At 41.7% G+C, this 23,108-nt stretch overlaps 1 protein-coding gene across 5 annotated transcripts in view; it reads right to left on the reverse strand.

Annotated features, from left to right (window-relative positions):
- The window catches only part of LOC120525881, a 230,825-nt gene extending 228,663 nt beyond the window's left edge, over positions 1 to 2,162 (reverse strand). For 4 of the 5 annotated variants that reach the window (XM_039748569.1, XM_039748552.1, XM_039748562.1 and 1 more), the window contains exon 1: positions 1,678 to 2,159. In XM_039748569.1, the coding sequence (XP_039604503.1) occupies positions 1,678 to 1,814 (137 nt within the window). In that variant the 5' untranslated portion in view covers positions 1,815 to 2,159. Of the gene's footprint in view, positions 1 to 1,677 lie in introns of all 5 variants that reach the window. The other variant, XM_039748578.1, reaches the window with a different exon arrangement.
- Between the last annotated feature and the right edge of the window lie 20,946 nt (positions 2,163 to 23,108).

A 23,108-nucleotide genomic window follows, 5' to 3' on the forward strand; every position in this document is an offset into this window, starting at 1 on the left:
TACATGGCAGGGTCACACCCTCAGTGCTCGCTTTTACTTAATCTACAGTGTCCTTTTACACGTATGAGACGTGTAAGGAAATCCACGTAGCAAGGGACAGGGAAAGTCTGCAGAGGCTGAGCTGTGAGGGAGCAGAATGATCCACACTGCAACATACAACCTACAGATAAAAACAGCCATACCCAGCATAACAATTTAAGGTCGTGTTTCCCAAATGCATTGTGTGCAATGCTTAAATTAAGTTCATACACATTGCCACTTGGCCAGTATAAGTGAACAAATTAGGGACAAACACTGGAGTACGCAGACACCTGGAGAACATGCACACTCCACACAGACAAAGCGCAGGGTTCAAACCCAAGATGCTGCTAAACACTGCACCGCCTTGCAGTTAAGGTCAAACTGAACATATAAAAATATAATTTTAGTATGAATATTCATCATCTTTAATAAAATATCATGTTAGACGATTAATGTATGGAAATATGCTGTTCAGACATGTATGCTCTTAAACACAGAAGATGGCCAGCATATCAGATATTTCTGGTCCTAAACCTGATCACAAGGCCATTTTCCAAGTTATGTTACTCTTTCTCCTTTTCATCATGGTAAATTGCTAAATAAAAGAATTGTGTCTCTTGTTCTGAAAACTACTGATGGTGATTTATTGGGAATACATTTTTTCCTAACGCCACATTGGTTATCTTCTACTATTTCCAAATCAGTAACATGTAAAATAAACGGATTTTCTACATTCCACTGTTACACCAGCTTACAATATTCACACCTGAAGGTCGGAATGGGTCAGGGCAGGAATCCCAGGCTGAACCATGAAGACGCAACTTGCTCTAAAACTCACGAGCCATTCATTTCTTTCAGCTGCTTCTTGAAATGAAGGAACATTCCTCTCCCTCTTACATTACCCACCGATGACATTTCCCAAGCACTTAACAATTTCATTTCTAGAATCATTTAAAATCTAACCATTCCCTCCATGCAGATTCTCAGACTCTGCATGTTGCTTGACCTTCCAGTGAACTGGTGAGCTCGTCAATGGATAAGGACCACTTAAAGAATGCAGCTTGACTGACCTCTGGAAAGACCTGCCTCCTTAAGTATTTGCGAGACCCCTTGTTTTTTGTGATATTTTTTTTAAGACTCACAAACATTCTTGTTTTTCCTATCAAATGGCTATGTATTTTCCAATCTCAAAAAAGCACAAAAAACAGAAGTGTTTTTCTTAGAACTTATTTGCGGGGGTCACGGATGTATAAGAGCTGTATCAAGAATGAAGTCTAAGAATAATAATTCAAATATTTCCCTCCCTGGGGGTTGGAATTTAATTAAACAGATTTGATAATGAATGGATACTGTTTGATCTATGAAGGTTTATTATGCAGGTGTGTATTGGGTCCAATTTTGCTGCTATCAACATAAAGATTTTAAAATACAAAACCAAACTATTATCAAATGCAGTAATATGCATCAAAATAACTAACAATAAAGATAAGCAATATTTTTAACTGAATAATATTTATCAATGCGTCCTAAAGCACAAAAAAAATTCACACAAAGCTTTCATCCAGCTTTTTGTCATTGACCGACAGACTGATCGATTCAATGATCAACGCCCGCTGGAGTTCAGTCCCCGTCCAGCCCGTCCCTCGGCTCTCGTACCTCTGAAGTGGTGAGATGTATGGCTTGGGTCCTCTTTTTCGACCGCTGGGGTTCACACGGGATTCCAATTCGGGGAATAGCATTGCCACGCACAAGATGAGGCACAGGACGATCATCGCGACTGGCCGTCTTTGCATTTTACCTGATAATCAAAAGCGGGAGAGGAGCGCGCCTGCTGCACGTCCGCGGCCAGCTGGCTATCCTGTCCATTCGCCAGTCCGCTTTACAGACTCCCTGGCTTCTTTATTAGTTAATCTCAATTTTTATCCCGTGTTGCCTGCAGCCAAGCATTCCGTTAGTTCAGTTTTTAGTTTTATTAGCAGTTAGCAGTGCTCTCATTCCAGTCTCGCTACATAACCCTACAGTACAGATAATAAGAGTTCGGCCCCCGCCCATCAGGAGGCACGCTCAGTTTGATTCTGCCCGCAGCGGACGGCCAGGTTGAAATATTTAAAGGACTCAGCAGCCCGTCATCTCCTCCCCACTACCCCATCCCATCTTCCAGCCCCTTCGTCCCAGATCTTCGCATCTCTCTGTCTGCGCTCGCGTCTCGGACGGAAATGAGTTCCCTGAAAGTCGCTCCTTGGGATTTGCAGGGCACGGGACCTACCGCAGTGCGCTGCACGAACACACGCATACGCTCGGACACACACACACGCACACGCGGGCTCCTTTCACCGAGTTGTCCAGCTGCTGCCCCCCACTGCGCGGCACACCTATAGGGAGAAAATTTACTTTTAAACTTGCGCCATCCATTCTTCTTCTTCTAAGGTCACGCAGACCCGGGGTCGAAACTGAAACACTGCAGTTGGGAGAAAAAGTGGAAAATCCACGCAGACGGCGATCTGAGCGGGAATTGAACAAAGATCTGTGGAACAGTGGCGGCGCCAGTCAGTTCAAATCAACAGGTCCTCGGCAGGTCCCAAAAAAATGGCCAGGTCCCAAGCAACGAAGCAAACACAGAACAAAGTAATGAATGCAAAAACTGAAACAGTATGCATAATGCATGGTTTGCAATTTCAGCAGACCAGTACAGCAAGTTAACAAATTCAACAAATTCTTGACTTGTCATACAAATCCAGTAGTCCTTATGAGTGTGTTCATTTTAGCATAATGCAACAATTAGGAAATATTTGAATGAATTTGTCAATCCCACAATCCAAAATCTAATTACTTGGTACTCTCAACATGCATGGAAATTACTGCAATATTTGATAAGCGCACGTCTGTCATTGTTGGTCGCAGATGTGTTCTGATCAACGTAAGTTTAATGAATGATCCCTCGGAAACATTTCAGCTGCTAACGTAGGCTACTAGTGGCATAACTATCTTCACCGGCATTGCCGCTTTCTTGTTCTTGCGTTTGTTCATCGCGTTTTCCCATTTTGTATTTTCAAATTGTCAACCACGAATTTAACGATTGATGAAAGTGCGACATTTCAGCACTAGCAAAAACGCTACAAATTACAATTTAAAAATATAGTAGCAGTTGAGAGTGTGTAAACTTCCAGCAGCACGTGTTGTGGGCAAGCGGCATGATACATGAGGCCATTGCTGAAAAGACGCACGCGCACTGCTGGTTCTATCAGGCTACAAGTACTGTATGTACTATATACTGTACTAGTCACTAGTCCATGTCTGTGATAAACTGATAGCACTCGTTGCTTCTTGGCTATTGCTGGGCTACTGAGTGATCGAGAAAGGAGCTGCAGCTTGTAGTAGCTGATAATGTGGTAACATTGTTTACCGTTTTTTTGTTATAAATATGGAATTGATACTATGAAAGTGAAAGAGCAGTAACAGGAAATCTCATCAGATATTTCAATTAGTCACCAAATTTTTTACCAGGTGCTTTAACAGGTCTCTAGCACTTTTACTGGGTCCTGGGACCTTGCTGGACCTGGTGTGGTGCCGCCAATGCTGTGGAAGTGTGAGGTGCCCACTCTAATACATTGCTTATTAGTTTAAAAAGAGGTTCCCAAATACCCTTCCAAGCACAGCAGGTGTCTTTCCTCCATGCCGTATACTGTATTTGCCTGCTTTCTCAAACGCTGAATCCTGGATCGTTTTTGCAAGTCACCCTCTTCACATAATATCTACAGACCAGTAGCATTTACTTATCACATCATGAAGACCTAATCAGAGGCTGGTCCTGGACTACATGGGTTCTCTTGAGGTAGACCACCTGAACACAATGCAGTTTGCCTATTGGACACAGATTGGACTGGAGGAGGCATTTGTCTGTTTAAACCACAAGGTTTATTCTTACCAGGAAAAAGTTGGCAGAATTGTAAGGATCGTTTTTTAATTTCTCCTGCACCTTTAATAATATCCAGCCATCCGTGTTAAAGCATAAGCTCAGAAATATTCAGGATACATGAACCTATGGTATCCTGGATAATGGACGATCTGTCGGGCAGTCCACAGTTTGTGAGACTCAAGGACTGTGTTTCTGATGTAAATGTGGGCAACACTGGAGCACCACAAGGAACAGTTCTGTTGTCTCTTCTCTTTATTCTGTACACTTCAGAATATCAAAATAACACCAGGTTGTGTCACTTGGAGAAATTTACAGACTGTTCTATATTCATTGGGTGTATTGACAAGTCAAGTCAAGTCAAGTTGGGGAGCATGCACTGGTACAGTGCATTGCCGCACCCACTACACAGCGAAACAACTCAGGATCCCGCAACCCCCTAGGCAGACACGCAGTCCAGTCCTGCCCTCCGGAAATGACCCTCTATCTGCCGCAGCCAGGTGTTACGTGGGCGACCCCTTGGCCTGGTCTAGCCAGTTGGGTCCCCAACAATGAGGATTCTGTGAGACAGATCACTGTGGTGTTATGGGTCCACAGCTCGTTGAGAAAAGGCCAGTCATTTTAAATAATCACCGTACCCGAGGCGGCTTCGTGAGGGGGGCGTTGTTGTAGCGAGCCGCGGGGCAGTCGTTGATGTGGGCGTTTCTCACCGTGTGCACAGGTGAGGAACTGCCCACATTCGTGATTGCTCCCGTGGCTAATGCTGCAGCTGTGATGGCCCCTCACGTTTTAAAAAGAAGCACGAGTCGGTTGTGGGGAGGAAAAAAAGAAACGATCGGAGAGAGAAAGGAAAGGAAAGGAAAGGAAAGGAAAGGAGAGGACGGAGGTTATCGGGAGTAGTAGAGGAAGCAGGTCGGTGAGAGAGAGCCGCGAAGAGCGAGCGGACAGCTGCATGGAAGCTGGGTGTTAGGCCGACACCCACGTGTTGGTGTTGATGTCGCTTCCGCTGAGCGATCAGGTAGCGGGAGTGACCAGGGAAGGCGACTGGCCGCATGAAGGCCATAGAAAGGCAGCGGAAGTCGGGAGACTTGGTGGTGGGAATCCCCAACGTGAGCAACCTGGCCGTTGTGGGAAACCAAGTTCTCCGGGACTGGGATGAGTGCCATACCGAAGCCAGGGATCGGGAGGTCTCCAGTCTCGTGCGTGTGTTTCAGGAGGGCAGCTGCAGAGAGCGTCTTGCCTGCTGCGATGCCCAAACGGGATTAGCAGGTGAGACGCTAACAAATGATGCACCGGATTTGTTTGTTGTTGTTTTAAAGACTGCTTCCACAAGAAGATCTGGTTTTTAAGGATGTGTTTTTTTTCTATTTATTGATTTTTAACCTCCACGTGTTCTTTTTATGGATTATTTATTTAATGAATCTTGGAGTACTGCACTATTTATTTGGACACTGTTTTTGTTTTGTTGATGGACAGTTTTAATAAAAGCACTGTTACACTTTTTGCACCACCCCTTGCTCAAGTGTTTATTTGCCTCCACTGACTAGCTCTCTCGGTTTCATTATCGACGGTGTTGGGTTCAAGGGTTCCCAAACAGCCAAAGGAGCGTGGAGCCAGAACCCACATCGTCACAATCACCCTCAGGGAAATGCACCCATGGACATAGTGCCGTAACTGACGCTCCCTCACAGTGCAGGTAATGTGCATCATTCGGGACTCCATGAGCAACCGCTCATTTGACACAAAGTCAAACCAACGATACCCAAGGATTTTTTTGGAGAGACACAGTACCAAAGGAGTCCAGTCTTCGTCTCAGGTCACTGGACAGCGTCCATATCTCACAACCATATAGTAAGACAGGAAGCACCAGGACTCTAAAGACTTGGACCTTCATCCTTTTGCATAGATATCAGGAACGCCACACACCCCTTTCCAGCGACCTCATGACCTCCCATGCTCTCCCAATCCGTCTACTGACTTCATAGGAAGAGTCACCAGAGATATGAATGTCACTGCCAAGGTTAGTAAACCTCTCAATAAGGTCGACATTCGCTCTGTAAACAGACACACTGCTGATGGCTGTGCCCAAGAGGTCATTAAAGGCCTGGATCTTGGTTTTTATCCAGGACACAGGCAAGCCCAGACACTCAGACTCCTCACTCAGTCTCTCGAGTGCCCCGATCAGAGCCTCCATTGACTCCGCAAAGATCACAGCATTATCAGCAAAGTCAAGATCTCTGAATCTTCCTTCACCAACAGATGCACCACAGCCTCTGGACCCCACGACCTTGCCCAACACCCAGTCCATACAAGCATTCAGTAGAGTAAGAGCAAGAACACACCCCTGACGAACCCCAGAATCAACTGGGAAAAACGCAGAGGTCCTGCCTCCACTCTTCACAGCACTCACAGTACCAGTGTACAGGCCGGCCAGGATATCCAGCAACCTCGAGGGGATCCCGTGAACCCTCAGGATGTCCCACAGCCCAGCTCAATTAACTGAGTTGAACGCTTTGTGAAAATCGACAAAGGCTGCAAAGAAACTCTGCCGATATTCGAGTTTGCGCTCTATGAGAACCCTTAGTGCCAGGATGCGGTCGATGGTAGACTATTTTAGGCGTAAAACCAAATCCCACAGCTCCCCATGGTGACCCTCATGTGACCCAGCAGTGTTGTTCCTGTGACTACAATACCTGGCATGCCTTGTGGGCACCCATGCGGGGATCCAAGCTTAGGTTCACTGCCATCTAGCTAATTCCCCATACATGGTCTCTCCCCCGGTCCTTCCATTCCAAGGATGCCCGGGCAAGGTAAAGACCTGGGTCATCCTTCACAGTGCCTAATAGGGTTTTTTAAGAGTCTTTTCAACTGTAGACAGTTCATCATAAATAGAAGCTTGCTGTCTGTGGGACCAGGTTAACGAGAACACCTCTGATGTTTGCAGTTTAAAATCATCACTCCTACTTCAAGCGTCGCCTTCATGACACATTGGTTCAGTTTAGAAATGTGAAACTCAGTGAGTTGTCTAATCATTTCCATGAAGTTTTAAAAAAAATCACTAATCGTTGTCTCCAGACATATATCTTTATATATAATACGCTACCATGGCGTCCGATTTGTCTGTCCAGGATTTTAAATCACCTGTAGCTCACACGCTTGACTGATTGGCCTGAAATTTGGTACATATATACTACGTGATGTCTACTATCTGCTTTCAGGGTGATGATTAACCTCCAAGGTTATTAGTCTTATTTTGTTTTATTTTATTTTCTTAGTTCCGGTCCCTGCGAAAAGTAGGAATACACGACTGAGAATGAAAGGTGTTATGATTTTATCAATACCTCTTGCCATAAATTGACACTTATGATGATGTTTTGCAGTTTTCTGATATTAATTTTGTGGCTTCGACACAAGATAATAATAATAATAATAATAATAATAATAATAATAATGAAGGTTGAAGAAGCAGAAGAAGGAAAACATAATGAGGTAGAATATTGAGCTAAGCTGCACGTTTTTGTTGCAACTTTGCAACATGATGAATAATACTGTAACAAACACTGAGATGGAAAGATTGAGACACACACACATACTGAATTACAGTAAGCCCAATAACGGGCACATTTATTTACCAAGGAATGCTCCATAGATTGCTTCTGCCTTGCGAGCTATACTTACTGGGATAGGCTCTATGATCAGGATAAAGCCGGCTTAGGAAATGGATGGATGGATGGATGAATACATGGGTGATCTACAGCCATACATTCAGATGAATCACCTTGCTGCTCTTATGCCAACAGAAAGCTCATCAGAAAGTAACAGATTTACTGAAAGTAGTCACAGCTATTCTTGTGCTGTTTCTGCTGTCAAGTTCACCCTTTCAACATCTCAATCATCTTCCACTTGTGCCGTGTCATGTCTCTCTCTGAGATCCCCCTTTATCTTCCGTGAGGTTCTATATCCTGACCTTTCTTTCCAAAACCCTGGCATAGGCCTTCCCAGGTAAGCTGGGGACTGTGATCCTCCTAAAGTAGGGACACAACCTCCAGTCCCCTTTCTTAAAGATGAGGACCACTACTCCAGTTTGACAGTTTAGATGCAGTATCCCCAACTTTCACGTAACATTCAAGAGACCTATTAGCCAAGACAGCCCAAAAACATCCAGAGCCTTCAGGAAATCAGGGTGAATATTATCCACCCATGGATCTTGCCACAGTTTTTTAACTACCTCACTGACTTCAGCTCCAGTAATGGTTGCTCTGATGAGGTGTGTCAGTAAGATTTAGGAGGACCTCAAAATGCTCCCTCCACCACTCATTTATAGCCCCAGGTGAGGTCAGCAGCACTCTCTCCCTGCTATAAACAGCATTGGCACAGCACTGCTTCCCCTCCTGAGTCATTTGACAGTGTGCCAGAATGACTTCGAATGACCTAAAGTAATTTTCTGATGTCTCACTCAACTCCTCCAACACTCAGGTTTTGGCTTCTGCAACTGCCATTGCTGCACATGTCCTCTTTATACATGTTATCTACCTCCGCTGTTCCGCCGGCTAACCAAACTTGCAATGCCTCCATCTTCTGTTTGATAGCTTCCTTTACTACTGGTGTCTATCACCGGGTTTGAGTGTGCTGCCATTACATGCACCAGTCACTGGGTTTTGGGTGATTGCTGCCAGTAACCTTACAGCTATGGCTGCCTCAGCAATGGAGGCATGGAACAGGGCCCATTTGGGTTTCATATCCACATCTTCCCTCAGAACACAAAAAAAATGTGCGTGTTTTGTGGAGTTGGCAAAGGCATATGACCGCATCCCTGTGGGTGTTCTGTGGAGGGTACTTCGGGAGTATGGAGTACCTGACGTGCTGTTGCAGACTATTCAGATCCTATACAACCAAAGCAAAAGCTTTATTTGCATTGCCAGCAGTCACACTCATTCCCCATGTCCATATTTTATATGAGCAGAATTTCTAGGTGCAGCCAAGGAGGGATGGGTGTCCAGTTCAGTGATTTTAGAATTGCATCTCTGATTTTTTCAGATGTCTTGGTCTTGCTGACTTTATTGGGCTGTGAGCTCAGATACACATTGGGGTTCTTTGTAGTCGAGTGTGAAGCTGCCGGGATGAAGCACCTCTAAGTCTGAGGTCAGTAGTCATGGCAAACAGAAAAGGGTGGCTTGCCCACTTCAGATTGAGGATGAGGTGCTGCCTCAAGAAGGGTTTTATCCTTGAGCGAGGAAAGAAGTTAGCAGAAGATCAACCGACGTCCATAGTTATGTTAACGTTGTACCAGTCAGCCGAGGTGAAGAGAGAATTGAGTCAAAAATAAAAGCTCTTCATTTACTAGTTGTTGTTTCGGTGTTTCTTATTTGGTGGCTGTCATTAGGTCCAACGCTCTTTCCCACCCAATCTGGTTTGCTCTGATGCCTCCTCCACTTGACATCAAATTTCAGCTCAGACGCTCTTTATGTGTAGCCCCTCACTGCTGGAATGGGCTGCTAAGATTATTCAGAACCACTGAGTCCCTCCATGTGTTTAAGGAGACTTTCCTGTTTTGTGAATACCTTCTTAATGGCTAATGGTTTTGATGTGAGTTTTTTTTATAGCAAAGGTAAGGTTAACTAGCTTTGAGCTTTTATTGGTTTAATGGTTACTTGTCTGTAAAGTCTGAAGCACTTTTCACTTCTTTTGGTCAATTTTCATAATCTAGTCTTGCAACATTTGTTTCAAAACAGACCCTTAACTGATGTTTACTCAATTATGTTGACCTCACTTGTAAATCACTTAGGCTAAAATTGTCTTTTAAATAAATAAATGTAACTGTAAAAGTGATAATGGTGAAACGTAAATGGCTTCATCCTATTTTCCTAAAATCCACAATCTTTTTGGAGTATTAAAGTAGAGATGATTAAGAATGCACCAGCTGGACAGCCATTCCATCTCCCTCCTATATGCCACCTTGTCCCCATCTGTGATCAGTCCAGTCAGGATGGTGTCATTGGCAAACTTCAGCAGTCTAACATAAGGGTCACTAGAGGTATAGTCATTGGTTCAGACAGAGAAAAGAAGAGGTGACACAGTATACAGTCCTGAGAAGACCCTGTACTCAGGTTCAGACTCTCACTGTCTGTTGTCTACTCCTTAGAAATTCAGATATTTAGAGACATGTGGCATATTCCAGGTTCATACTGAAAAGTTCACCATGGACAAGATCTGGTATGAATGTATGAAACATAAGAATGAAATCTATAAATAAGATCCTGGCATAAGTAGTTGAAGAGTCTGAATACTGCAGAATTCAGCGGGCAGCCATGATTACAGCATCTTCATCTGACCTTTTAGCACAGATAGCAAATTGCAATGGGTCAAACAGGGACTACTCTTCAGATGCTGAAAATTAGACATGTAAATGTCTTTCATGTTACAGAGGTCAGTGCCATTGCACTATAAACATTTGGACCTAAAATATTGTGTTTCTTGGGGTGAAAGGATGATTGTGAATTCTTCAAAACAGACAGAGACTTTAATTTGAGTCAGAGACTGAATAAAATGTCTACAAACCAAGGTGCTAACTGATCAGCACAGTATTTTAGTGTGGATCAAGAAATATTTTCTGGACCAGGAGCTCTATGACATTTCTTTCTCCAGTAGAGCCAATGGACTTCATGGTCAGTGATCTAGAGTTGAGAAGAGGAGCTGGACTGCAAAAAAATAAGTCAGTGGTTCAGTGTCCTGAATGGTTAAGGAGGGCTTCTCAAACCTGCTATAGGATCTGTTCATCTGATCAGTTAGGGACAGATTTGTCTGTGATGGGGAGATTTGGTTTCATAAACAGTACAGCCCAACATTTACACACCATTACTGAGAGTAGCTTGATAAACCTTCATTGTACGGTTACTCAGGTTTCTCAAGTTTATTTGAGATGTTGAATTCATGTCACTTTCCTCTTTTGGTACAGCCACCACATTATTAGACAGCCAAAAGTAATAAAGGGCATAAGTTGCAGCAGACCTCATGGGCACCAGCTCATGTTATTGGTTATTAATAAAAACAATGAGGTCACAACACTTTGGAAATAATCAACTGTGCTGAAAAGTCATCATGCAGTCATGCAAGTTGACATCTCCAGTGAATATTAGTCATATTATCTGACATCTTCGGACAACAAAATCAGTAATTGCAATTGCCAAGTTTAGCATTCCCTCTGACTCGAAGTTACTTAATGTAACACAATGTGACATTGGTTTAACAAAATGTGCAGTAGCCCCTATACAAAACGTTATTCTGAATTCAATGCACGGTCAGAAAATCGACCTTATTGGAAGGATTTGGGAATCATAGTGGACTCTAAGTTATTGACTTCTAGACAGTGTTCAGAAGCCATTAAAAAGGCAAACAGGATGTTAGGTTATATAGAGCCCTGATGTGTTGAGTACAAGTCCAAGGAGGTTATGCTCAATCATCATAATGCACTGGGGAGGCTTCATCTGGAGTACTTTGTAGAGTTTTGGTCTCCAGGCTACAAAAAGGACATAGCAGTGCTAGAAAAGGTCCAGATAAGAGCGACTAGGCTGATTCCAGGGCTACAGGGGTTGAATTATGAGGGAAAATTAAAAGAGCTGACCCTATACAGTTTATGCAAAAGAAGATTAAGAGGTGACATGATTGAAGTGTTTAAAATTATGATGGGAATTAGTACAGCGGATCGAGATTGTTATTTTAAAATGACTTCATCAAGAACACGGGGACACACAGTTGGAAACTTGTTAAGGGTAAATTTCATACAAACATTAGGAAGTATTTCTTTACAGAAAGAACGAAAGACACTGGAATAAACTAAAAAGTAGTGTGGTAGACAGTAAGACATTAGGGACTTTCAAAACCCGACTTGATGTTTCTTTGGAAAAAATAAGCAGATAGGACTGGAGGGCTTTGTTGGACTGAATGGCCTGTTCTCGTCTAGAGTGTTCTAATGTTCTAAAAATTGCAATCCACTTGACGGAGTGTGATTCAGTTCAATTCAGGTCAGTTAGTTATCTTTGTATAGCATTTTTTACTAAATGTAGTACCAAGTCTATATACTTGCTCAATTTTTCAAGCTCAGAACCATGGAGTTTGTACATCCAAAACATTTTTGTTCTTACACAAATAACGCCCAAACATCCTTAATTCTTGACACAATGGTTTGAACCGTGTGAGTTGTCATGAGAGAAATATTTTCTAAGTCTTTTTTCTTTCAGCATAATAATCCCATCCCTGTAATTTGGCTGAAAGGAAATAATTCTTAACTCTAAATTAAACTACCTCCTATAATTTGGCTTGTAACACCCAGACAAAGGGGTTGAAATACTGCCGACAAGATTTATTTCTTTCTGTTCTGGTTTGTGATGTCTTTTATCACAGATGTTTCGGTGGTAGTTTGCACCCTCTTATACTGTGGTTCTTGTCTTTTCGATGGTTCTTATTGAAGCCATGCCTTATATGCGAGTCATGTCCTGTGTGATATAACCCATGGTATAGTCCACGAGTGCTGACTGCTTACTGAAATCTTATTCTGGTGCTATGGAATTTGAATGCAATCACATAGGATATGCTCGTCTTGTTCAGATAAATCATATTATACAATGATACACAATCCGCAAACAAAAGCCATATCACCTTGTGTATTACAACTGTGTTTTTGTTTTTAAGTTGTTTTTTTATTTCATGTAATTTTCTCATGTCTTTTCTCAGTTTATATACTGTATATTGTAATGTTTAAACTTTTGTTTACCATTCCATTAAATGCATTGAAACCTGAAAAGCCCTGCATGTTTCACTTGATTGCTTCAGAACTGCATAGACGTGTTTGGTAATTTCTTTTTATTATTCTTTTAATCATTTTCACTTTGCTATTTTCGACTCCTATTACGTTATAGCCAGGATGCACTTCCTGGCTTATATCTATTTACATAACTTTTCATTGATTCGTAATATGTTTTATGTGCTTTTGTTAGTTATGTCACTTTTGTGAATATTGTTCTATTTATTTATTATTTATCATTTATTTACCAGGTGTTGCCTAACTTCTATGTATTTTGTTTTTGAAAGCCCAAGAGGCGAGGCCTACCTGACATCATGGCTGAAGGATTGTCCTCAAGCTTCATATTTGGAGGCTGGGGAGCGGATCCTTCAGTGGTTCATTGTCATTTGCAGCATTCATGTAATTATGAGTAACACTTTTCTGTTCTTAGAATTTAGTGCTTAAGGTTTTAGCTTTCAATTATTGGATTACCCTTGGGATTTGTTTGCCCCGGGTTGCCTTTTTGGGTAAACACTTTGTGCTTTGATTTGTACCTTTTTGGCATTTTTGTTCAAATACATTTCTGCAATTAGAAACATTTCAGGTGGGATTTGTTCTCTTACATCACTGTCTTTTACAGTTCTTTTACCTTGTTGGGCATTTATGTGTATTTTTGTATATTCTGGGAAATGTAAAGAGTTTGGTCAGGATCCCTGAGGAAGGGCCTGATTTGTGGGTCTTTCATATGCCTTGCACCCTCTTTTCTTTATGAGTGCACTCGTTTCATAACAATTCTTGACCATATGCTTTTGTTCTTGGTTTTCTCCTTTGTTTATTTTTTGGTCTTGATTAGGCAAATTAGAATTACTTTTTGCCTTGTTCATTTCACTAAATAGCACTTATTTTTGGCATTTTTAAATTTTGAAAAAGAACATCATACCAACAGTAAAATATGGTGGTGGTAGTGTGATGGTCTGGGGTTGTTTTGCTGCTTCAGGACCTGGAAGGCTTGCTGTGATAGATGGAACCATGAATTCTACTGTCTACCAAAAAATCCTGAAGGAGAATGTCCGGCCATCTGTTCGTCAACTCAAGCTGAAGCGATCTTGGGTGCTGCAACAGGACAATGACCCAAAACACACCAGCAAATCCACCTCTGAATGGCTGAAGAAAAACAAAATGAAGACTTTGGAGTGGTCTAGTCAAAGTCCTGACCTGAATCCAATTGAGATGCTATGGCATGACCTTAAAAAGGCGGTTCATGCTAGAAAACCCTCAAATAAAGCTGAATTACAACAATTCTGCAAAGATGAGTGGGCCAAAATTCCTCCAGAGCGCTGTAAAAGACTCATTGCAAGTTATCGCAAACGCTTGATTGCAGTTATAGCTGCTAAGGGTGGCCCAACCAGTTATTAGGTTCAGGGGGAAATTACTTTTTTCACACAGGGCCATGTAGGTTTGGATTTTTTTTTCTCCCTAAATAATAAAAACCATCATTTAAAAACTGCATTTTGTGTTTACTTGTGTTATATTTGACTAATGGTTAAATGTGTTTGATGATCAGAAACATTTTGTGTGACAAACATGCAAAAGAATAAGAAATCAGGAAGGGGGCAAATAGTTTTTCACACCACTGTACAAATTCAAAAAACTTTACAAGGTCAAAACTGAGAGTCACCAGATATATCAACGAAGTTAAAATGAAATCAAAAAACAAAGGTCACAGACAATAGGAAAATAATTCAGAACCAGGAAATCAAATATAAAGCTCTTGAAAGTTGCAAAAAAAAAAAAAATATAGGTTTGTTATCTGAAAACTTGGAAGCAAAATATCAGGTGAGGTCAGGTTGGGGAGTATGCACTGGTACAGCACGTTACCACACCCACCATATGATGAAACAGCTCTGAATCCTGGTTGGCAACCCCCAAGGTAGACACGCGGTCCAGTCCCACCCTCCTGAAATGACCCTCTATCTGCTGTAGCAGGTGTTACGTGGGGGTCCCTTTGGCCTTGTCCAGCCATTCGGGTCCTCAACAATGAAGATTCTGCGAGCAGGATCATCCTCTGGGAATCGCGCCACATGGCTGTAGTGCCGTATCTGATGCTCCCTGACAATGCAGGTAATATTCCTCATTTGGGACTCCAAGAGCAACCACTCATTTAACAGAAAGTCAAACTAGTGGTACCCAAGGATTCTCCGAAGAGACACAGTACCAAAGGGGTCCAGTCTTTGCCTCGCGTCACTGGACAGTGTCCATGTCTCGCAAACATATAGCTAGACAGCAAGCACCAGGACTCTACAGACTTGGACCTTCATCCTTTTGCAAAGATATCACACATCCCTTTCCAGCGACCTCATATCAATATCCAATAATACAAAACATTTCAACCCTCAAAGACTAGAGGCCACTTCTAGCAACCAGGATCTGCATTATGACAATGGAATCCATAAAATGACAGCTTCAAAGGGAAAGCAAAATGGTGTTTAGTCAAAATACAAATAAATTAGAAGCTCCTCATAAATTAAATAAACCTGAAATCTGACTCAGAATCAGAATCCCCAAGTTTCAAAACCCCAGAAGAGACTTGCAGTTTAATTTGGCAAAATTAATTCAGGAAAAATCATAAAAAATATATAAACCACCAATTAAAAGAAATTACTTTAATAAATTCAATAATGTTAGAACAATAATAGTTTTTTTATTTTGTCCAAAATTTTGACAGTACCCCATGTTTGAGTATTTTTAGGCTTTAGACCTTTTTAAATTCATAGCCCCCAACACGCTGTATCAGTGCATACTCCCAACCTGCTCCTCCTCCCCATCCCTTATCAAAATATTCAGACCCTTTAAATTATTTGAGGCCTAAACTCATAATATTGTTCTTCTGACCAGCATTACATAGCACTGCCACTTTTCAAGAGACATACACACTTAGAAGATGTGTGCAACGCTATAATGGCTGTTTCATCATGTGAGTTAAGTTAATGGCATGCTGTTAGCCAATTCACCTGCATTTTATAGGCCATGCTGCTGCACAGAGATATCTTGAATTTCAAAAAGTATATGATAAGGCGCCACATGATATGTTGGTCTTCAAACTTAAAGAAGAAGTGTTTAGATGGGTGAAAAATTGTCCTAGAAACAGGAAGCACAGGGTTCTAGTGTGATGAACCTTATCAGAATTTGGTGATGTAAAGAGTGGTGTCCTACAGTGAACAGTGCTAGGGCTGATGCTATTTTTAATATTTACAAATTATTTGAATACAAATATAAATAACAAACTGGCTAGTTTTGCAGTTGATACCAAGATGGGTGGATTGACAGATAATCTGGAATCTGTTGAATCATTACAGAGGGACTTGGACAGCACACAGGCTTGGGCAGATGAAATTTAATGTAAGTAAATGTAAAATATTTCATGTCGGAAGTAAAAATGTTAGGTTTGAATACACAATGATAGGTCTGAAAGTTCAAAGTACACCTTATGAGAAGGACTTAGGAGTCTTAGTGGACTCAATGCCGTCAACTTTCAGACAGTGTTCAGAAGCTATTAAGAAGGTAAACAGAATGTCCGGTTATATAACATGATGTGTGGAGTACAAGTCCAAAGAGGTGATGCTCAAGCTTTATAACACACTGGTGAGGCCTCATCTGGAGAACTGTGTGCAGGTTTGGTCTCTGGGCTACAAAAAGGACATAGCAGCGTTAGAAAAGGTCCAGAGAAGAGCGACTAGGCTGAATCCAGGACTACTGGGGATGAATCAAGAGGAAAGATTAAAAGCCTTTTCAGTTTAAGCAAATTAAGATTAAGATGAGGCATGATTGAAGAGTTAAATTATGAAGGGAAATAATACAGTGGACTGAGACTGTTATTTTAAAATGAATTGAACAAGAACACGGGGGCACAGTTTGAAACGTTTTAAGGGTAAATTTTGCACAAACATTAGGAAATTTGTCTTCACACGAAGAACCACAGAAATGTGGAATAAATTACCAAGTGATGTGATAGACAGATTGACTTATTTTGGATGAATTAAGTGGATAGGTCTGGTGAGTTTTGTTAGGCTGAACAGCCTGTTCTTTTCTAGATTGTTCTAATGTTCTAACATCAGAAGGGCACTATTTTCAGTGTAAAACAGTTTCAACTAAAACACCCCAACAATGAACGTCTGAATTCATATTTAAGCCTACTATAGAGAGCACTGTAACTGGAGGGACAGAGGCAGACACTAGAAAACAATTCAGCTAATAATGGCCAATAACATTGAGCCACAGGGGTTACCATTAAAACAATAAAGGTTGATTTGAAACATAGGTAACCTTTCACTGTTCTGCTGCAACATGAACATTGTCATCCTTCACTCACTGCTGTGATTTGCACCTAGGTGTCGCATGAAGATCAGTGTTGACCCAATCAAACCTATGGGTGCACCATTTTTTAATTTTGTCCTTTAATTTAATTTAAATGCATATACTTAAATTACTATAGTAACTTTAATAGTAAGAATATAATACTTTCTCCAAGACAGGCCATTAAATAGTTGTTATGATTACTCTGGTTTCAAAATATACTGAAAGGTAGTGGCCCACAAAAATAACCACAGAACAGATCACATCCAAGGCAGGTCTGGCACCTGGGAAATGGGAAGATATAGGCCTTACTAGACCTTAAAATGGAGATCAGGATTTAAAAATTAAAAAAAACTAGCAAGAGTTTGAAAAGCTTGATGTATGTCTCTCATAAAAACTCTAGCTGGGAGCAGAAACAAGTCCACAGGGAATCTTTATAAAATTGAAGATTTATTATCAAAACATAAAAAATATCACAAAATGCTTTAAAGACCAATAAGAAGGCATCAAACAAGCTCTTAATACATAAACCAGAAAATAAAATGCTAATGACTGACCCAAAAATGTCAAAAAAAATAGTAAATGCAAATGAATTTCAAAAAGCCATCCATCCATCCATCCTCTTCCGCTTATCCGAGGTCGGGTCGCGGGGGCAGCAGCTTAAGCAGAGAGGCCCAGGCTTCCCTCTCCCGCCACTTCTTCCAGCTCTTCCGGGAGAATCCCAAGGCGTTCCCAGGCCAGCCGGGAGACATAGTCCCTCCAGCGTGTCCTGGGTCTTCCCCGGGGCCTCCTCTCGGTTGGACGTGCCCGGAACACCTCACCAGGGAGGCATCCAGGAGGCATCCTGATCAGATGCCCGAGCCACCTCATCTGACTTCTCTCGATGCGGAGGAGCAGCGGCTCTACTCTGAGCCCTTTCCGGATGATTGAGCTTCTCACTCTATCTTTATCGGAAAGCCAGCACTCCAAAACTCTACACACATTCAATGACCAATGAGGAAGTAGCCATTCTCAAGACATGATGGACAGATGGCCCCGCTTCCTGAGGATCAATTCACAAACTTTAGGGAACATCAGTGAACAAATCTAAGCACATAGAAAATAAATTATAACTAAACACAATAACATTACATGAGACAAATAAAAACTGAGCAGAACAATATTATAATAAATGATGGATGCAATGAATAATAATGAGAAGCAAAGAAAGAAGTATTAAAATTTTTTATTTAAATAAGCCAGGGGAAGAAACATTGAACATAACAACAGAACAATTGGTTTACATGGCAGGAGCCAACATCAGGATTGAAGAGAGATCAAATAGAATAGTTCATGCACAGAGATTTAAGGAGGCATAGATCAAGATATCTGATTTAGGTGATTAGGAATAGCACTTAGATATGTAAGAGTAGAGATAGGGGAGACAGTAAGTACAACATTTGAAACTGAACTATTGTTTGATCCATGCTTAAAAAGACTGGATAAGGTTTTCTGATATGTATAGTCTCTCAGTTTTATTGAACATCCTAATAACCCCACATACAGAGAAGAACTTCGAACCTGTATCGTTTTTTTTCTTGATTTAACTTCACCTCACTCCAGAAGAGTGGTCATCCCCTTCCTTTACAACATCCAGCATTATACCAACTCCCCAGGTTTCTCACCTCGGAGGGGCAAACATGGTCTTCATGGCATCATGTTTTGCTCTTGTAGGCCTCTGAATTCCATTACCTACCTTAGGAGCTTGGGGAGAGGGGTCCCTCAGATTTGAGTTGTACAGCTGTACCCAAGAAACCACAGAAAATCTATAAATCTAGACTTGAATATCCAACACACAGGTATTGGATGTGTGAAAGTATGTAATAAGTATACGAAAAGCCACAAAATCCACAGAAGCAGCATTTGAGGTGATGATCAATAGAGATAGAGAGAGAGTATGCAAATTCAGGTGTAAAATTAAACTTGATATACATCACAAGAACTCAGAAGAAACAACCTGTCATATCAGTTGTTAAAAATAAATAGAGTCTGATCCTTCCATTATAAATTTTGAGAGAGAGAGAAATGGAGGGAAAGTATTATTAAATTATTTTCTCAGTATCAGGTACTTTCAGCAAGAAAATAAAAATAAACCAAAGGTAAAAATACAGTACATTACCAAATAAAATAAAGACACATCAGCAGGCTTAGCTGTTTGCAGACACTTTTGCCAAACTACAAATACAATTCTCCTACTGTCTGGTGGGGATCCTGCCAACTCTGTAATTGTAGGAGATGTGTGTTGCTTCATTGCCAAATGACTTTTCTAAAGTGATTGTGCATCAACAATATAAATATGAAACTGTACAAAATGAATAGATTGGTGCCTCAAAGATCGGTTCTGTTTTCAAAAAAGACTTTCTCACTACTGTGTGAAGTGACAGGAAAGCTGTTGCCAAGAAAAATGCAAAGTAATCTGAGATGTTTTTCACTTGCGATGTACAATACATAAAGCATCTCAAATAAAGTTTTTCTTAATCAGTAGTTTTCATCTTCAGGCTTTACAATCACATCTTGATCTAGAAATACATAGAAAACCAGCAGTTTGTCACAACTGACCGTAGACCACACGTGCAACATGCAACTGGGATTCAGTATTTGCTGCTGGGTCATCTGCTGTACATGTCTGTTGGGTTTAGTCACAATTTTACACTTAATAACAGATTGAAATCTTAACAAATCTGCAATGTGACCTAAACAGCAGCTTTGAAAGCTGCCCATGCCTTCAGAAGTGGTATTCTAGTTTACAAGAAATGCTTTACTATCACTAAAATATGTTACACTGCCACTGCCTGTTTCTGAAGACCTGTCACTACTATCACGCCATGAATCTTTCTTCTATGTATATATGAACGTGCTTTACATTTAGACAGCCTACCTACATCTCATTCTTCTATCATAAATCCTATTCCAATAACTTCCCTCTCTATCTCTACCTGCTGTTCATGAGTAAACTCAGAGATGATGGGGTGTATATGACATGCAAAGGATGAGTAAAGGGAAAGGATTTATACAGGATGGAGATGATTACTTCTTTGAAAAGCAAAGAACATACATTTTTTTATCATTTTGGGCACCCTATAGCCCAGAAGGCCATTGTCTACAGTTCAGGTTAGCCCATGCATTATTTTGTCTAAGACTTACCTACAAGTCATCTTTCCTGAGACCTTAAACAAAGCTGCTATGCTAAAAAGCATTTGAACCAGAAGATAGAGATGACGAGTGCAAAACTGCTTATGCCCAATATTCAACCCAATCAAGTGTTCTTTAAATTATATAGGGCACCTACATTTCTTGGCAAGGACCAGCCCAAGACCAGCCCAACTTAGGAGAATGTTCCATAGGAGACACTTTCACTTTAACCTGTCACACACATGTGGATGGGAGGCAGCTAAAGGGTCCGAATGAGAGTAATTCCATGCTAGATCAGGGGGTGGCGGACTGCACTAACTCCCTTTCCCACTTCTCTGCAGACCAGTTAGAGGAAATCCCGGCCTGGCCCTGGTAACATCAGTTCCGATCCCAGCACTGGTGATGATGTCACTTCCGGTGTGAAGCCTACTGATGATGTCACTTCCGGTTCTGGCCCCAACGCCATCAGTTACGATTTCTGCCCCTGCTGGTGGTGTCACTTCCGGTTCTGACCCTACCGATGATATCACATTCGGTTCTGGAACCTACGATATCATTTGCAGTTCTGACCCTACTGATGACGTCACTTCCTCCGGTCTCCTTTAATGCCGCCATCTTTGCGCCAACAAGGCTTTTCAGTTGTGGACTCGAACCTATTACAACTCTGTCCTTAAGAATTTATCCATTGCAGCCAGGAACTATATATATGGGTGGCTGCCCTAAACCTTTTTTTTTGTGTGGCTTTTGTCGTGCTTATGACAAACCCTGAAACCTGCCATAATACACTTCTAAATGTGTGAGTAGTTCCTTTGAATCCTGCAGCCTACTAAATTTTGAATCCTGCAGCCTACTAAATTTCTATAAGGTTTTTGTATGGATGGAGCATCTGGTACTTTCTAACATTTAAGCCAAATGGAAATTTGGAGCTCATACCTTGAGATTCAAAGAGAAATGGTTCAACACGTTTATTTAGCAGTAGTAGTGCTGTAATCGAGCAGGAAGTGTGATCAGTCACTCATACTGGTCTTCAGCTGCTGTTACGGCCAACATGGTAGCAAAAGCCATGTCAATGTGTTCCAACAGCCCATCACTTTGTGGCCTTAGAGTGTTTTATGGGATCTGAGTGTGCTGAACAATTATCGAAACACTGTGCCCTCTTTCATCATTCCTGATTTTTTCCACCTACCATTTGCAGTGCAAGCACCCTGTATCTTTGTAAGGACATCTGGAAAGGGTTACTATATCACAGAACCCCTCTCCTTCCCCCAGGCCCTCAATAAACTGAGACATTCAAGTCACTTGACCATCTAGTTCGGCTTCCCTGTTAAAGTCAAACATGAAGTTATGTCTCTACTCCTGCCGGAAACTCCTCTTGGGCGACACAGCCATTGTTCTCTTGCTGCTTCAGTGCCTGAATGTAGTTAACCATGACCTTCTTGTCATCATAATATTTCAACACCAACATTTCCTCAAGCCCATGTTGTTGAAATCTGTATCTAATCCAAACAGCAGCTCCAAGTTAGGGGAAGTAATGATAGGGGTCTGGCAACCTGCCTCTATAAGAGCATGAAAAGCTTGTTGCTGCTCTTGTCTCCACTCAGAAGACCTTGTCTGGCAAAGTATGTGATGCAAAAAAGCTGGAATGGTGTAAAGTCTTTCATTAAGTGATGATAATAATAGACCATGCCAAGAAATTTCATAATCTGTTTCTGGTTTACAAATGGGGGCCAGCTCTAAACAGCTATCTCTTTACCCTGGGCTGTGTAGACACTCATTTCACTAAGACAGTGACCTAAGAATGTTAACTGTTGTGAATGGAACTTGGATAGTGTGAGAGATGGCCGGCAGCTTACCCCAGCCAACACATCCAGGCCGGTAGATGGAGCCCTCCCTGCAAAATTGAGATGCCCCGGATTCCCGCAGGGCATCATGGAAAATGGAGTTTAGCTTCACAGCCCTGCTTAATACCGTGGGTGCCGCCAGCGGACGCTACAGGGAGACTCTGAGACTTTTGTTTCTATTATAGCCTGGAAGTATTCCCAAGGGACGGAAGGACAGAAATACTTCTGGGCTGAAGAAAAATACAGGTCTTTATCTGACCCTGAAGTGCTGTTAATCACATGGACAGAAGGACAGGAACACTTTTGGGTCACAGACTATATAAAGGACTCTGGGAAGCCCAGCAAGCTGAGACAGAGTTGGGAGGGAGCGTGGGAGTGTGACGGAGCTGCTGGGAGGAGAATAGGATTATTGTTAATATTTGTATTGATTATTGATTTATTTGTTTATGGTGGTGTTAGTGGTGTCTACTGTGGCACAAAGAAAAGAAATTAAAAATATTTCTAGTGCTTTTACTTGGTGTCCTGGATATTTGTCTGTGGGGTTTCACGGGGCAACAGCGACCCCTAGTGTCACAGTGTAGCTGGCAGGATTTTCTGGCTTTCTGGTTGGCAGAAAACCTGAAAAAGTTTCTGTGTACACAACCCACAAGACAGCGTCATGACACGCAGAAACCTGCCAAACCCATTTACCAGTCCATCATGGGGAAGAAAAAGATGAAGCAGACCGGCAACACAAGGGGAAGCCAAGCGCTCAATGTTGCCTGTGTTCAGGACGAGATAAGGAGTGGCTACACGTTTTGTGAGGAAGTTCCAGATGATGCCGTCCACGACAAGGTATGTGCCAGGGAAGAAATTGAGAATATTTTTAAAGTAATGCACTTTGTCCCGTATCATACCTCGTAGAAGGAGTTCATCCTGAGATTCTGCGGAAGGCAGAAGATAATCCCGAAGACAGTAGTGCACTTTCCACGACTCGTCTAAGCGCTGAAGACTTCTGCCTCCACTTTGCCAGCAAGACACACGTGACCTG

This window comes from Polypterus senegalus, chromosome 1 (assembly GCF_016835505.1).
Source record: "Polypterus senegalus isolate Bchr_013 chromosome 1, ASM1683550v1, whole genome shotgun sequence".
In the NCBI taxonomy this organism is placed as follows: Eukaryota; Metazoa; Chordata; class Cladistia; order Polypteriformes; family Polypteridae; genus Polypterus; species Polypterus senegalus.